This window comes from Crocodylus siamensis, chromosome 7 (genome assembly GCF_052110815.1).
Source record: "Crocodylus siamensis isolate JL-2025a chromosome 7, ASM5211081v1, whole genome shotgun sequence".
In the NCBI taxonomy this organism is placed as follows: domain Eukaryota; kingdom Metazoa; phylum Chordata; order Crocodylia; family Crocodylidae; genus Crocodylus; species Crocodylus siamensis.
In genome coordinates, this window is record NC_143401.1 from 67,356,797 (window position 1) to 67,370,660 (window position 13,864).

Sequence of the window (13,864 nt, forward strand, 5' to 3'; positions counted from 1 at the left end):
GAAGCCTGTGCTCACCTCCAACTTACTACTTGGTGCAGTGTCATTTTTGGTCTATAAACTCTTCTGTGGTTTGTTTCTGTCTTTTTAAGAGGCTGTCCTGGCAAAATTGCCATGGTTGATGAAAACAACAAGAACTCGCGAACTGGTGGAAGAGTCCAGATTCAGTAATTGTCTTCAATTCAGTAATTATTCTCTCAGGTTTTTGTTGTAGGGGGAAGAATCCACATGTGAAATTAATATGATGTAATTAACTGCACCAGCATTGGCTGCTCCCAGGTGTAGTGTTTACACATGCACTTGGGACTGCAGCATGTTGAGCAGACCCAGTCTGGCAGGGGACTGAGGGGTCAGCCCCAGGCTTCAGGTGGCTGCATTGGGCAGCAGAGGGGCTGGCTGAGGCTAGCCAGCAGGCAGCCCCTACACTTTAGCACCCTTGTGCCCCAGCCAGTTCCTGTTACAGTCTGCATGTATGTTTGCTCACATGCAAGTACTTTGCCATACTATCTTATGGCAGAGTTAATTTACTGCTCCCTAATACCTGCACATGCTCCACTGAGGAGCTGATTAGTCTACTCTGCAGTAAATTGTATGTGTAGATGTACCCAGGATGTAGGAATTGGCACCCAGTCCAATATCCTGTATATCACAGTAAGCAATATCAGATGCTTACGAAGGAGGTGCAGAAACATCTTGGAAAAAATTGTCCCTGCATAAGTATCATTCTGATTTCTATGAGTTAGAGGTTGGCTGAACACGATTTATTATCTGTTCCAAAATGTGATGTTACTAATTCTGAGAATTTGGGGTCTCCTTAACATCTATACAAATGTCCAGTATCTTTTTGAACTTTGTAATGGTCTTGGTCTTAGTGAGTTTCTGTAGGAGCAACTTCCACAGTTTAATCCCAGATAGAAAAATGTTTCCTTTGGTTTGGTTTTTAATTTCTTTCAGTTCAGAAATCTTTCATTTTCTTTGGATGTCCATTTGTTCTTGCATTATGAAATGGGGAGATTAGAAGTTGTCAGTCTTTGTTTTTATGCCATGTACTGTTTTATATACTTTTGTTATGACTACTTTTACTTTGCTGCTTTTTCAGTCTCTATACATATGCCTTTTTCTATGTCCTTGACCATTCTGATTACTCTTCTCTAAATCTTATCGTTTCTGCAATATCTTTTTTGAGATGTGATGACTGGTTCTGCACACATTATCTCAGCTGTGGCTATACCATTGATTTATATGAAAGCATTGTAATACTGTTTTTATTATTCATCATCTTGTGCCTTTGCATCCTAACATCTCTAGCTTTCTTTGACCACAATTGCACACAGTGCAGAGGTCTCATTGAGTGGTCACAGTGATTCCAGCTTCCTTTTTTTGAGACAATAAAATTAATTTAAAATCCTCTAATGTATATGCATAGCTTTAATTTTATCTATCCAGTATCCATTAATTTACATGTATCAATGTAGAATGTCATTTGCTGTTGTCTTTTCCATTCACCTAGCTTGACTGAGTCTGTCTGAAGGCCTTTAAAGACTGTACTAGAGTTAGCTAACCTCAACTGATTCTGTGTCATTGTTCTTAAATATAGCTACCTTATTGGTTACCCCCTTCCCAGATTATAAATAAATGTATTGAACAACACCCAGGATGTAGTAAAAGACTTTGAGGTTCTTAAATTCACCATTTAATTGTATTTTCTTTCTGCCTCAGCTAATTTTTCATTCATGAAAATACTTCGTTTTTCATCCCGTGACTAGTTAGGCTTCTAGTAGACTCTTCCATGAATCTGGTCAATTTTGGGGGGGAAATCTAAGTATGTTGGCTGGTTCTCCTTCCTCTACTATACTATTCCTTGGCTTATTTGTAGAATACTAAGACATTAGTGAGACATGATTTTCCTTTGCAGAAACTGCTAGTTAGACTTGGTTATATCAAAATCTTTCAGATGTCCTCCTTTTACCACTTTTATTGCCATTTCAAAAAATTAGCCGGGAACAGGTGTAGAGTTTACAGGCCTCTAATTCCCTTCATCACCCCAAAAGCTGTTTTTTAAAATACAGGTAGAACGTTTCTTTGGAGTAGTCACTTTGTAGGTAAAATTTGGGGAAAGTATTTAGCTTTCTTACTGGGTTGGAGAGACTACTTGAGTTGATGGGGCAAGTATGTATTTTATTTTTAAATAATCTAGGTGTATGGGGAGATTAAATAAATCCATGTATAAAATGATTTGGAGGATGTGATAAAATGAAGTGGTCTGTGAGAGAATATAGTCACTTTGCATTATATTGTGTGTGTAGGGGAGGGGGAATATACTTATTTGTCCAATGAGTTTAGCCGTTTAGAAAGTAACAACTGCATTATTTTTTGTTGTTGTTCTTAAATCGGAAGTGAAGCACTGTGGAGATTATTATGCTGTCATCATTTTTATTCATTAGGCTTACTGGTCATGTTGTTTTAAATTATTTTCAGGTACAGAGTCGGGATGGCTATGATTCTGATTTTAGTGATGATGAGAAAGGAGAGAAATCTGTCAAAAGGTAATTTACCTTGTATTTTTTTTTCCAAAAAGACTTGCATCTGTAAACCAGAGACCCTGGCATAGTGGGTTAACTCTGATATTGAAACTGTTTATGAAAAATAAGGCTAAACGTTTGATTCCTGTGTCTCTTGCTCCTCAGGCTTGTCAGAGCCTGTTGTCTTCAAGGAGCAACTGAGAAATATCAGTTCTGCTACATCCATCTGGTGTCTCTGTGCCTCTTGTTTCTCACAGTTGAGTGCTTCATTTTCCAAGCATTAGCATCAACTGCTGGGGTTTGGCTGCTCTGTTTACTTTCCTGTCATTTTTCTACACCCATCAGGACCTGTGGAACTGCTAAGAGAGATCAAAGCATCCAAGGCCAGGTGGCAGCAGGCCTTGTAGGAATAGAACACCTGCTTGAAGAAAATGAATTGCTGATGCAGCTTGATTGTTACTTAATTTTTCCAGCCCGTTTTCTGTGACGAACCTGAATTCAAGAGACCTAGGAAATGGATCAAATTCCACTTAGCCCTTGAGATGTAAAAAACATTCCATTCTTTAAACCCAATTCCTTGTTAATTTCTTTAGTGGTTTATACAAATTGCCACCCTGAACTTTGCATTTTTACTGTCATCTTTATTGGGGAAACTTTTGGTGCTGTGTAAGTGTGCTTTCCTAACCATTTGTCCACAATACTAAAATTTTTGGTTGTCTTTATTTTTCCTCAAGGACTTTTTTATTCTTCAAGTCTTCTTGCTTATCGGGCTCCATTACAATCAGGTTTTGAGCACAATGTATTTTTTTTTTTTCTTTAATGGTGGTAAAGGGAAATGTTTTGTGTTGGATTCGTTTTGGGCCTGACCTTCAAAGTGCTTTACTCATTAGAAGAAATTTGGCCGTTGTGTGGGTTGTTTTAGATTTTGTAGTTGTTCTCTATTAAAAATATTCAAGGTTTTAGTTCAGTCTTAGTTTGTTTTTTTTGTAAGTGCCATTATGCATTACATCATGCAAATTGCCAAATGAAATATTCAACACTGGGAGCTGTTTCAAAGAAATCATCTTCTTTACCATTTGTTCTGGCATACTCTTTCTGGCTCTCAGTAATGTTCTAATGAAGGTTCACTGCCTTGTGTTGAAATGTATTCCCACGTTTGCAAAAATATCTAAAAAATCTCCCTCATGGCATTGCCTTTGTGGAGCCATTCCTTGCTTCCATCCCTCCCTGCAGTAGGAATTGTGTGCCCAGCCACGTAGTCTAGGATGTTTGTGAGCAATTGGTGCGTCTAATTCTCTAAAGTTCTATATTCCATAGATTAAAAATATAAATACTCTGCTTCCTGCTTCATGGGTCTCTGACTTCCTCTCTGCCCAACAATTGGGGCCAAAATAAAACTAAGTACTCCTTTGCTCAAAATGATGGACAAATAGGTCTAACTAAATATGTAAGGTTGAGGTTAAAAAAGCTTCCATTTTATTTTGTTTTTACTATTTTGTTAATTTTTTTAAAAACATTTTTAGTTTAGGAGCTAGCAGTGCTTTTCAGCCCACAACTTCAGAGGGGTCAGTGTTAGTAAATCTACTACTGTGGAGTTCTGTGGGGACAATACCATAAGAGGAAGAAAAAAAGCATTATTGACAGTAATTTGTCTCTAAACATGTTGGCTCTCTAGAACCTTCCTTTCTCTTCTCTGTTTTGGAACATAGGTCTATATAGTTATTTCAGAGGTAGAGAGAAGCAAGGGATTATTAAATGAGATGCTCTGGTCCTTGGGCTATGTAATATAGATCTCGAAGGAACTTGACAGGTCTTCTATCTCAGCAGATGCTCCAAATGGTTCACCGGCTGTGTGGCTCTTATGCTGTGATTCTGAAAGAGACAATATTGTTGGAATATAAGAGGTGCTGTCTTAAGGGATTCTGTATCTGCCACTTAGAAGCAGGTGCCTTTCTAGACGTGGTTTTTAATACAAACCTAATGAAGTACATCCAGACTCACCACTGTCTTTCAATTTGATTTTATTAACACAGAAATTAATAAGACAGATGATGCTACACTGTACAACAATGCTATATCATTAAAATGTTTTATGTTTGAGTTGGTGGGTTTCAAAATTCCATTTGGTGCATTAGAATATATTGTATATGGAAATTATTGACTAATTCTTTGCTTTTTCCTCATCCATAGAACAAGTAATGAAGATGCTCTTCTTGTAAAGCCATTCCAGAAAGTAAAACAGTGCAAGGTGGCATACCGACAAGTTGCAGCAGAAGAATGGGATAGGTATTGGTCACTTTTATCAGAGACTGTTTTTTATAAAAATGGAACATTTACTCAAACAAAATAACTATTTCTGCTCCTAGGGAAGAAGCAAGAAACAGGAGATTTCATTTGATATCCATGGATGCTGTATCCTTTAATTTTTTTGTTTACATGAGCAAAAACAAGTTTTTCTCAGGTTTTCACTTAGGGCAAATGTTCTTGCCAGAAAAATTTAATGCAAGTCTCCCAGTTACCTGGAGAATTTCGGTGCAGTTGTAGAGCTTGGGTGTTGTTTCAAATAACTTTTTTTTTGCCATTATGGTCTAGGTCAGGGGCGGGCAGTTATTTTGGGCAGAGGGCCGCTTACTGAGTTTCAGCAAGCCATCGAGGGCCGCATGACAGGCAGCCCAGGGCAGTTTAATATTAATTTTCTAAATTTTTTAGGGGCCCTGCAGGCTGGATAGAATGGCCTGGCAGGCTGCATCCGGTCCCAGGGCTGCATTTTGCCCACCCCTGGTCTAAGTATTTCATATTTGCCTGCCTAAGGTGTTTTTAAATTCACCCTAACATAATCAGTGCTTAAGCAGCAGCATACTTCTGACTAGATTATTACATGCATTGAACATGTTTTGTTTTGGTTGTAACAACCAGCCTTGGTCCTTTAATTTCCCTCTCTTTTGAATGTACACAGAAAGTAATTCTATGTGAAGCTAACATTATCCAAGTATACTTATTTGTCCTGGAAACTCAGAAACCCAGTATCTAGTTCAAACTATTCAAGAAAGCATAATTTTAGGTACTGCCTTTTACACACATTATGCTACAGACCAATTTAACAATATTTTTGATCCAGACTGTCATGTCTGATTATTTTTGTACTTCAGTACAAAAATTCAGCAAAACTATTACTTTGCTGTGCTGAATTACAAAATGTCTCCTGTAAAATAATTTTTCTTTGTATGGAGTTTATCTCAGAAATAATTATTTCAGTGATGAAACCAACTTATAATGCAGGGGTCAACAGCATACACAGAGCTACAGGGCCTGTGCTGGGGCTGAACAGCAAGGAACTGCTCCAAGGCTAGGGAGCTGGAAGCTGTGCTCATGTTGCTGCTGCTTCTCTCTGCCCTGTCTTTGTCCTTTTCCAAGGCTGCAGCACTGGTGCATCTTCCAACTGGAAGGGAGCTAGAAGCTGTGCCTGTGCTGCTGATACTTCTTGCCCCCCCCCCCAAAGGCTGCTGTTTTGAGCGCACTTCTAGCCAGTGGTGAGTGTGCCAGGGTTGGGCTGGCTTTAGGAGGTGCAGAAGGGAATGGAAAAAGTGGAAGCAGTATGGAAACAGCTTCCAGCTGCTTGGCTCTGGTGCAGCTCCCCTCTACTGGAAGCTGTGCTCACGCTGTAGCTACAGAGAAGGAGGCTGGGGAATCGGCAGTGGCACAAGTGCAGCTCTCAGCTGTGTGGCTCTGGTGGGGGTGAAAGGAAAGCCCTGCTGATGTGCCGCTAAAGTCACTTGGCCCATGTTGGACAGGGGCTGGATTGTTCCAGCCTGCAGCTTGAAAAAGCTTGCTGGCCCCTGCTGTAATAGGGGAAGGTGAAACTTTAGCAGTAGAGAATGCAGCATTTTGTGGTCCATTACACCTATTCACCTGAGTTGAGAAGAATGTGACCCACAAAACAAGTTTTTGTGATTTGTCACACTGTAATATGTTGATAGTAATGTACTGTATTCTATTGATTGCCAGTCTGGTTGGTAAATGTATACTACAAGACCTGTCTGTGATGGTCTTTACATTCTGACTTGTTTATGGTTACTTTGGTCTTTTATGATCAGCATATATGGATCTGTTTCAGGATCCCACAAAATAGAATAGGCAGATTTTGAAGAGTTATATATTTTTTTACATGTATTAAAAACCTTGACAGACAGCTTGATACTGTACTGATGTTACTCTCACGAGCACAGAAAAATGACCAAAATCTTTCCTTGTTGTCAACATTTGAAAGAATTCTGTATAAGTGTAGTATTATTGATTTTTATTATAACTTGGTTTCCCAGTAGTTGTAGTGACTGTTATTCATCAGTTTCTGCCACTTAATTGATATTTACCCATCAACTCATTTGACAGGTGTTGGTGTGTTTTTTTTTCACTTTCTCCAACTCTTGATTTTCAATAAACTAGGAAAGTGTTGTGTCTATTCAAATCTTTCTTGTGATAGACAATACTTTAAACTCAAGGCAGTTTTCATTTTTTCTTCACATATTTTATAGAGGTGCACTGATACATTGGTCCGATATTGGACCAGCACCAATATAAAGAAAATTAACTGTATCAGAAATCGGCCTGATGTAGCCGATAATTTGGCCAGATCAACGCCCGTGGTGAGGGAGGGAGTGTGGCTGGGGCTGGGGTGGACACTACCCAGCCAGGGCAGGGCGCAGGATCTAGCCATAGCTCATCCAGGAGGATGCGGGGAGAGGGGGGGTGGCTCCCACTGCTGTGTGCACCCCTGGAGGACATGTAGGGAGGTGTGCGCCCCTGGATCTGCACAGGCAGGATGGGCAGCTGCAGCCTCCTCTCCCCTCCCTCCCAGGATGTGCATAGCGGCAGGAGCCACCCCCCCCCCCATGCTACCTGGATGAGCCACGGCTCCGTAGCACACCCTGTCCTGCCCTGGCTGGGCAGAGCCTGCCCCAGCCCCAGCTCCCCTCTCTACCTCAGTGCAGGGGGGGTTGATCTGCCCCCCAGTGCCCCTTCCTTCTCCCCTCCCCTTCCACCACAATAGACTTACCAGCTGGACACAGCTGTATCGGAAATTGGATCGATATCAGCCAATATGCCTCCTTTTAAAAATTGGCCATCAGTATTGGCCCCTAAAATCTGTATCAGTGCAACCCTAATGTTTTATTCTTTAGTGGCATCGGGAACACTTTTTATTATGTCAGTGCAATGGCTGTTTACATTATTGGGGAGCCAGTCTCTCTGAGTATACACTGTTTTCATTTAATAATTGTCTCTTGAGGCTGTTCACTATGGTCAGACTCAAAGATTAAGTATGCCTATCCCTAATGCACATACAGTATACATGAAAAACAACGAACTCTTGAAAACAGAGCTGTCAATACTTTTCTATCTGGTCTAGTGAATTTAAGTTAAAAATAATGCCACCTATTTTACCCAGCTTTGAAACCTGCAGTCAAATTAATTTTTATTCTGTTGGGACTGAGCATCTGTTCTCAGAATAGTTAAGGAAAGTCCAGTTTGGCAAACTATACTGAGGATTACGTTAAGTAATTTGCAGAACCTGAATTCTGAAACGTGGACAACAGGGCTAGTACTGACTTTTTACTAGTGCTACTAATATAATTAGGGGTCTACTGAAGTCGAGGTGGCTGCTGGCTGATTTCACGGGCAGACTGCGGACCTGGTAGCCATTATCGCAGGCAGAGTATATAAGGCCCCCACCATTTCCCTGACTAGCTATGGGGCCCCTGTGGCCCTGCTGCTCACTGCTGATTGGCTGCAAGGACTGTCATATGGCCACACTATTCCTCACTGGCTGGTGGTGAGGGGCAGGGCCATATGATGGACAACCTTACAGTCAGCAGCAAGAGATGGCAGGGGGGTGGCAGCCATCTTACCATGCCAGCAGCTCCCTTTTATCCTCCTCTGACAGGCTGTGTGGCTGAACCGCAGTGGCCACAAGGACTGTTGGCTTCCCAGAGGGAGCAAACATTTTATTTTGGTGAGGTTTTTTAGGAAGCTTGCCAAAAGTGTGGACCCCATGCTTTTTCATGAGGCATAGCTGAAATGGTATTTTCTGCAAAAATGGCAAAATTGCGATTTTTTTTTTTTTTTGGTAGGTTCCTAAATATAACTAAATATGCTCGGTTTTCACTGTGGACAATGACTGTCTTGAAAAGGGAAATTTGAATGTAGTTTAGCCAAAAGTGTGTTTAAAAAAAAATAGATCTACAGCTCATCTCTGGATTCTTTAACTTGAGAAGTTATTCTTTACTTCCATTATGTATTTCCCTATAATGTAACTATTTGTTGCTGTAGAATGGCTGCATAGAAATACAGAATGACTGTGTTTCAGTTGTGGGTAAGCAAAAAGGTCAAATTTGGCCTGAACAGTACGTCTACCACCCATTTTTGTGACGAGTAATGTGATCCCAAGAAACTTTTGGACAGATCATTAGCACAGAAACATTTGTTTGCTCTGAAGTACCTTCTTATATTATTGTATAAGAGTCTTTGATTTGATTTCTGTTTTAATTTCTTAAGGAACAATTTTTAGGTTGAGACATTAGGACTTCAACCATTTTGATATGGTAATTCTGCCAAACTTTACTTGGGAAGTAACGCAAATTAGAATGTGAGATTTAACTGCTTGGAATGGTCTCAGTCATCTCTTTCTCTTATAAATCAAACTGAAACAAAGGTAACATTCATTAACTTCATATGGTAGAGATGTCCTAAGTTGAAATCTCTTGAACTTTTTTAAGTTGTCTTGTCCTATATTATTTAAGTTGTAAGTTCTTTGGGGTGGGGGTTTTGCCATATGTTTAAGTGTTGTGTTAGTTGACAAGGCTCTATGTGTTGCACACCTTGCTGGGGTCATCTGACTGCAGCAGTCTTTCCTGCCTGAGCAGGGGGGCTGGAGCTGATGGTCTCTGAGGTCCCATCCAGCCCCTAACTTCTATGAATCTGTTTTGTAACAATATGATGTCCTGGCTGAAGGCTAGTTGCTGCATTGACCAAGAGATAATAAAGTCCTAGAAGAGAGAGCTGTGCTAAATAACATAGTGAAGAGCTCTTCCAAAGGAATTAACACTGCTGTTGTGTCCTTACATTATTTTTCTTGTACCTTTTCCATATATTGTCACATGTCTATGGTAATCACTTAGTAACACTAATAGCAAAGGCTGATTTTTTTTAAAAAGCTTGTAGCAGAATTGATTCTCCCTATACTTTCTTTTGCTTTCTTAGAGCATTGTATAGTTAGCCTGATTTTGGTTTATTTCTACTTCTTTTTTTCTTGCTTTTGCTTTTTTTGCTTTTTCCTTTCTGTTTTTAGGAGTAAGTCATTTATCTATGGCAGTGGTTCTCAACTTTTTTTGGACTTGAGGTACACCCCCCCCCCCACTGGATACCTCTCCATAACTTTTGTGAATTGAGTGGCAGCCAATTTCAAAAATTAATTTATACATTTATAGTGCTTACCTCCTTACACAGAGGCTGGGCAGTAGGGGTAGAGGATTGTCCAGGCAAGGACAAGCCTGAACTTGGCTGGTCTGCTTGGCTTATCTGCTTGTTGCCTCACACTGCAGGATCTAGCACCCTGGTTGAGAATTACTGAACTAGGGTGATAGAAGTGGAGAACAGTGAGAGAAAAAAGTAAGGTTCCATGAAATTAATCACTATTAGTTTTGTCATGTTAAATATAATTTCCTTGTAAAATAAAAGCTCCTCACTGTATCCTTGAACATAGGTCTGTCATTTTTTAAAAGAAACAAGCTGAGGTTGAGTTAATATTTGGAACCTTCCAACAGAAAATACAATGTGTTGCCCATAACATCCTTTTACTGTAAGAGAAGGCAGTATATTGATAGAAATAAGTTCTTAGTGAACTTGATTCAATGCATTGCTTGAGACATAACAAAAGAAAATTTATTACCCAAGTCTCAACATCCATAAATATCACCTAAGTAAATTTTATGTACTTTTAAATATCCATTGTTATACTGTTGTTTTAAGTTCATCTGTGGCGATGTATTTGTCCCCATGCCTTTTGTTTTGCTTCTTGCTTTATTTTATAAAATATGTTTCACATTATGTCTTGTCACAGAGGTGCCCCGTGACTGTGAGGGTGATTGGCAGAGCTGTCAATCACCCAGGCAACTCAGGTGCCTGGTTGCCAGGACAACCAGGTGGTCACGTGGCCGGAAGAGGGCAGGGCCTGGCCTTTATAACTAGCTGAGGCCGGAGCTGGACACACAGTTCCCTTCTGGCTGCCGCAGGAGCAGGAGCTCTGTGGCTCGAGCTGAGTGGCCTGAGTTGGTGGTTGCAGCCTTACCCCACTAACAGGCTGCAATGATGCAGGGAACAAGATCACCCTGACTGCAGGTAGGACTGAGAGCCCTGGCGGGGCTTGGAGGTATTGTTAGGCGTGTGGAGCGTTTGTTTATGTTGTAGCCAGATGGCTTGAGTATTACGTTACAGTTTACACCGGAGGACCGGGTGAGGCTGTAGGGGAGCGCGGAGGCCTCAAGGGAGCTCCCCAACAGTTTGGGGGTCCCAGTGCCCAGTTGGGGCACAGTGCCAGGGGCACTAGTGTCGGTGCTGCTGGGCATTATATTGCGCCAGGGAGGCGCAGTGTGTGGGGTTACAGACCCCAGCCCAGAAGGGCGGTGTTTAGCCCCGGAGCGGGGCAGCGACAGAGCGCAAGAGGCGCGGAGTCAGCCCCGAGAGGGCAAGGCCCCTGGAGCGGGGCAGAGACAGGGCGCAAGAGGCGCGGAGTCAGCCCCGAGAGGGCAAGGCCCCTGGAGCGGGGCAGAGACAGGGCGCAAGAGGCGCGGAGTCAGCCCCGAGAGGGCAAGGCCCCTGGAGCGGGGCAGAGACAGGGCGTAAGAGGCGCGGAGTCAGCCCCGAGAGGGCAAGGCCCCTGGAGCGGGGCAGAGACAGGGCGCAAGAGGCGCGGAGTCAGCCCTAGAGAGGGCAAGGCCCCGGAGCGGGGCAGAGACAGGGCGCGGGGCGCGTGGCGTGTCGGCCCCAGAGTGGGGAAGCCCAAAGGGGCGAAGCGCGGGGAGCGCGGTAAAGGCCCCTGAGGGGCGAGGCCCCAGAGAGGGGCCGAATAGCCAGGCCTAGCTAGCCACCCAAGGGCGCCGAGACTAGGGTGGCGATAGCGCCGGCCCAAGGGCGCCGAGACTAGGGCGGCGATAGAGCGAAGGCTAGCGCGGCAAGAGCAGCCTAGCTAGCCACCCAAGGGCGCCGGGACTAGGACGGCGATAGCGCCGGCCTAAGGGCGCTGAGACTAGGACGGCGGTAGAGCTAGGACTAGGGCGGCAAGAGCGAGCCGGCCCAAGGGCGCCGAGACTAGGGCGGCGAGAGCGAGCCGGCCCAAGGGCGCCGAGACTAGGGCGGCGAGAGACCCGAGATCCGGGCAGAGGGACCGAGCCGGCCCAAGGGCGCCGAGACTAGGGCGGCGGGAGCGCTCCAGACTTAAGACGGAGCCGGCGATTAGCCAGGTGCCGGCTAGAACCCGGCCCAGGAGCGCCGGTATCAAGCGGCGCTAGCTAGTCGGACCCAGGAGGCGCCAGCAAGTAGCTGGGCGCCAGCGGGACAGGCCCAGGGCGCGGGGAACGGGTGAGAGAGGGGCCCGACCCAAGGAGGCGCCCGGTGGGCGAGGAGCCCCGGTGCCCGAGAGAGAGAACAAGGGCACCAGAGGGGCGAGGGACCACGCAAGCGTCCCCCAGAACAGCTGCGAGGCTTGGGGCGTGCTGAGGGGGAGGCTTGGAGGCACGCATTGCCCTTTGGGGATTCGATATGCGTCCTCCTTGTCTGGGATAGGGACGAACAACAAGACCGTCCATTAGGGAAACTGGCAGCCTCCACATTATATATTTAACCATCAAAGTCGTGGCGGGCGAGATTCTGAGGGTGCTACGTCACCCTAACGTGACGGTAGGCGGCGCTAGGGAGCTCACGGCCGCGCCTAGCCGCCACTCCCTCACATGTCTCTAAGACAGAATGTCCGAACAGAAACATATAATTTCCTGTGACTTAGTATCGCTGTCCAAAACAAAAGTCTTTTATTTTTTTTTCTACTTTTTTATCTTAAGAGTGATATTGTAATTGTCTTGGTCCAAGAATAATGCAAGAGGCAAGGATTGCTTAGGGTGATATCTTTTATTGGACAAACTGCATAGTTGGGATAGAATTAGACAAGCTTTTGAATCAAGACATTCTTCTTTATCATGATATGTGCCTCTTGTTTGATCATAAGTTTATGCTAAAGAAGCACTAGCTATTGTATGCTTTTATATAAATTGCATTATGCGTTACATAGATACGTTTTGAACCAAAATTGTAATGTCATAGAACTGTAGTCTGAGTTACAGTTGAGTATGTAATGAAAGCTAGGTTCAAGCCCATTTATAGAGTTTTTTTTCAAAGATGAGAGAAGGTTTTCTGAGGATGTGGCTGTGGTAGCATTTTGAAAGTTGTGTTAACATTCTTGTCTTGTTTGTTTAATTTATAAAAAAGTATTAAATAACAGTTGCCCTTCATATATAATTTATGGTAAAATTAATTTTTGGAAATAACTTATATTTAGAAACTTATGTTGTCTTGCTTATCAAAACTTTAGTAAGAGAGAACAGCTATTTTCTGTAGTGAGAGAAAATACTGAAAATGAGTCCTTAATTTTGCCTTATTCAGTATGAGAGACACAAAAAGTTTGTGAATGACTACATTTTATACTACGGTGGCAAAAAGGAGGACTTCCGACGTTCAGGGTGAGAACCATTGGAATACAATCTGTTACCTAAAACTATTAAATATATGTTCAATAATTTCTCTGTGGGTTATAAAATTGGGAACTCTCTGACCAGATGTTTATTCTTGTATCAAATTTTTAACTCTGCAGTGACATATACAGACTCTGGAAAATTGTGACTTTGATGCAGACAATTGTTTTGTCTTAACTTTGTATGGATGACATACAAAGTTATATAAAACTAATTGGAAATTTTTATTTTTATGTTGAGAGAGCATGTGGATGATGCATATAACATAATATGGTGTTTGCTAAGTATTAATCTCTCATTCCTGTGGTGATGAGGGTAGAAATTAGCAATCTTATATTCAATTTATTATGTTGTACTACAAAGTGCTGGAACAGCTTCTGGCAAATGTTTGCCAGTTGAAACACAATATAATTTTTATAGATACCAGACTTAACTAATTTAGGAGTGTCTTGTTATTATGAACATTTCAGACTAACAGCTTACTGTAAAAATCTCAGCTGAAGATGCTAATGAAATCTGGAATATTGCCAACCACCCATCCAAAGAAGCCAA

At 42.7% G+C, this 13,864-nt stretch overlaps 1 protein-coding gene and 1 long non-coding RNA gene across 2 annotated transcripts in view; one reads left to right on the forward strand and one right to left on the reverse strand.

Annotated features, from left to right (window-relative positions):
- The window catches only part of LOC149859928 (protein FRA10AC1), a 58,807-nt gene that overhangs the window by 3,517 nt on the left and 41,426 nt on the right, over positions 1-13,864 (forward strand). Inside the window, exons 2-5 of the mRNA XM_090056623.1 lie at positions 2,476-2,543; positions 4,710-4,805; positions 4,886-4,931; positions 13,224-13,300. Coding sequence (XP_089912749.1) covers positions 2,476-2,543; positions 4,710-4,805; positions 4,886-4,931; positions 13,224-13,300 — 287 coding nt within the window. The remainder of the gene's footprint in view (positions 1-2,475; positions 2,544-4,709; positions 4,806-4,885; positions 4,932-13,223; positions 13,301-13,864) is intronic.
- LOC149859929 (uncharacterized) overlaps positions 4,075-13,864 on the reverse strand; it is a 34,006-nt gene continuing 24,216 nt past the window's right edge. Inside the window, exon 3 of the long non-coding RNA XR_016443429.1 lies at positions 4,075-4,391. This is a non-coding gene — a long non-coding RNA (uncharacterized LOC149859929). The remainder of the gene's footprint in view (positions 4,392-13,864) is intronic.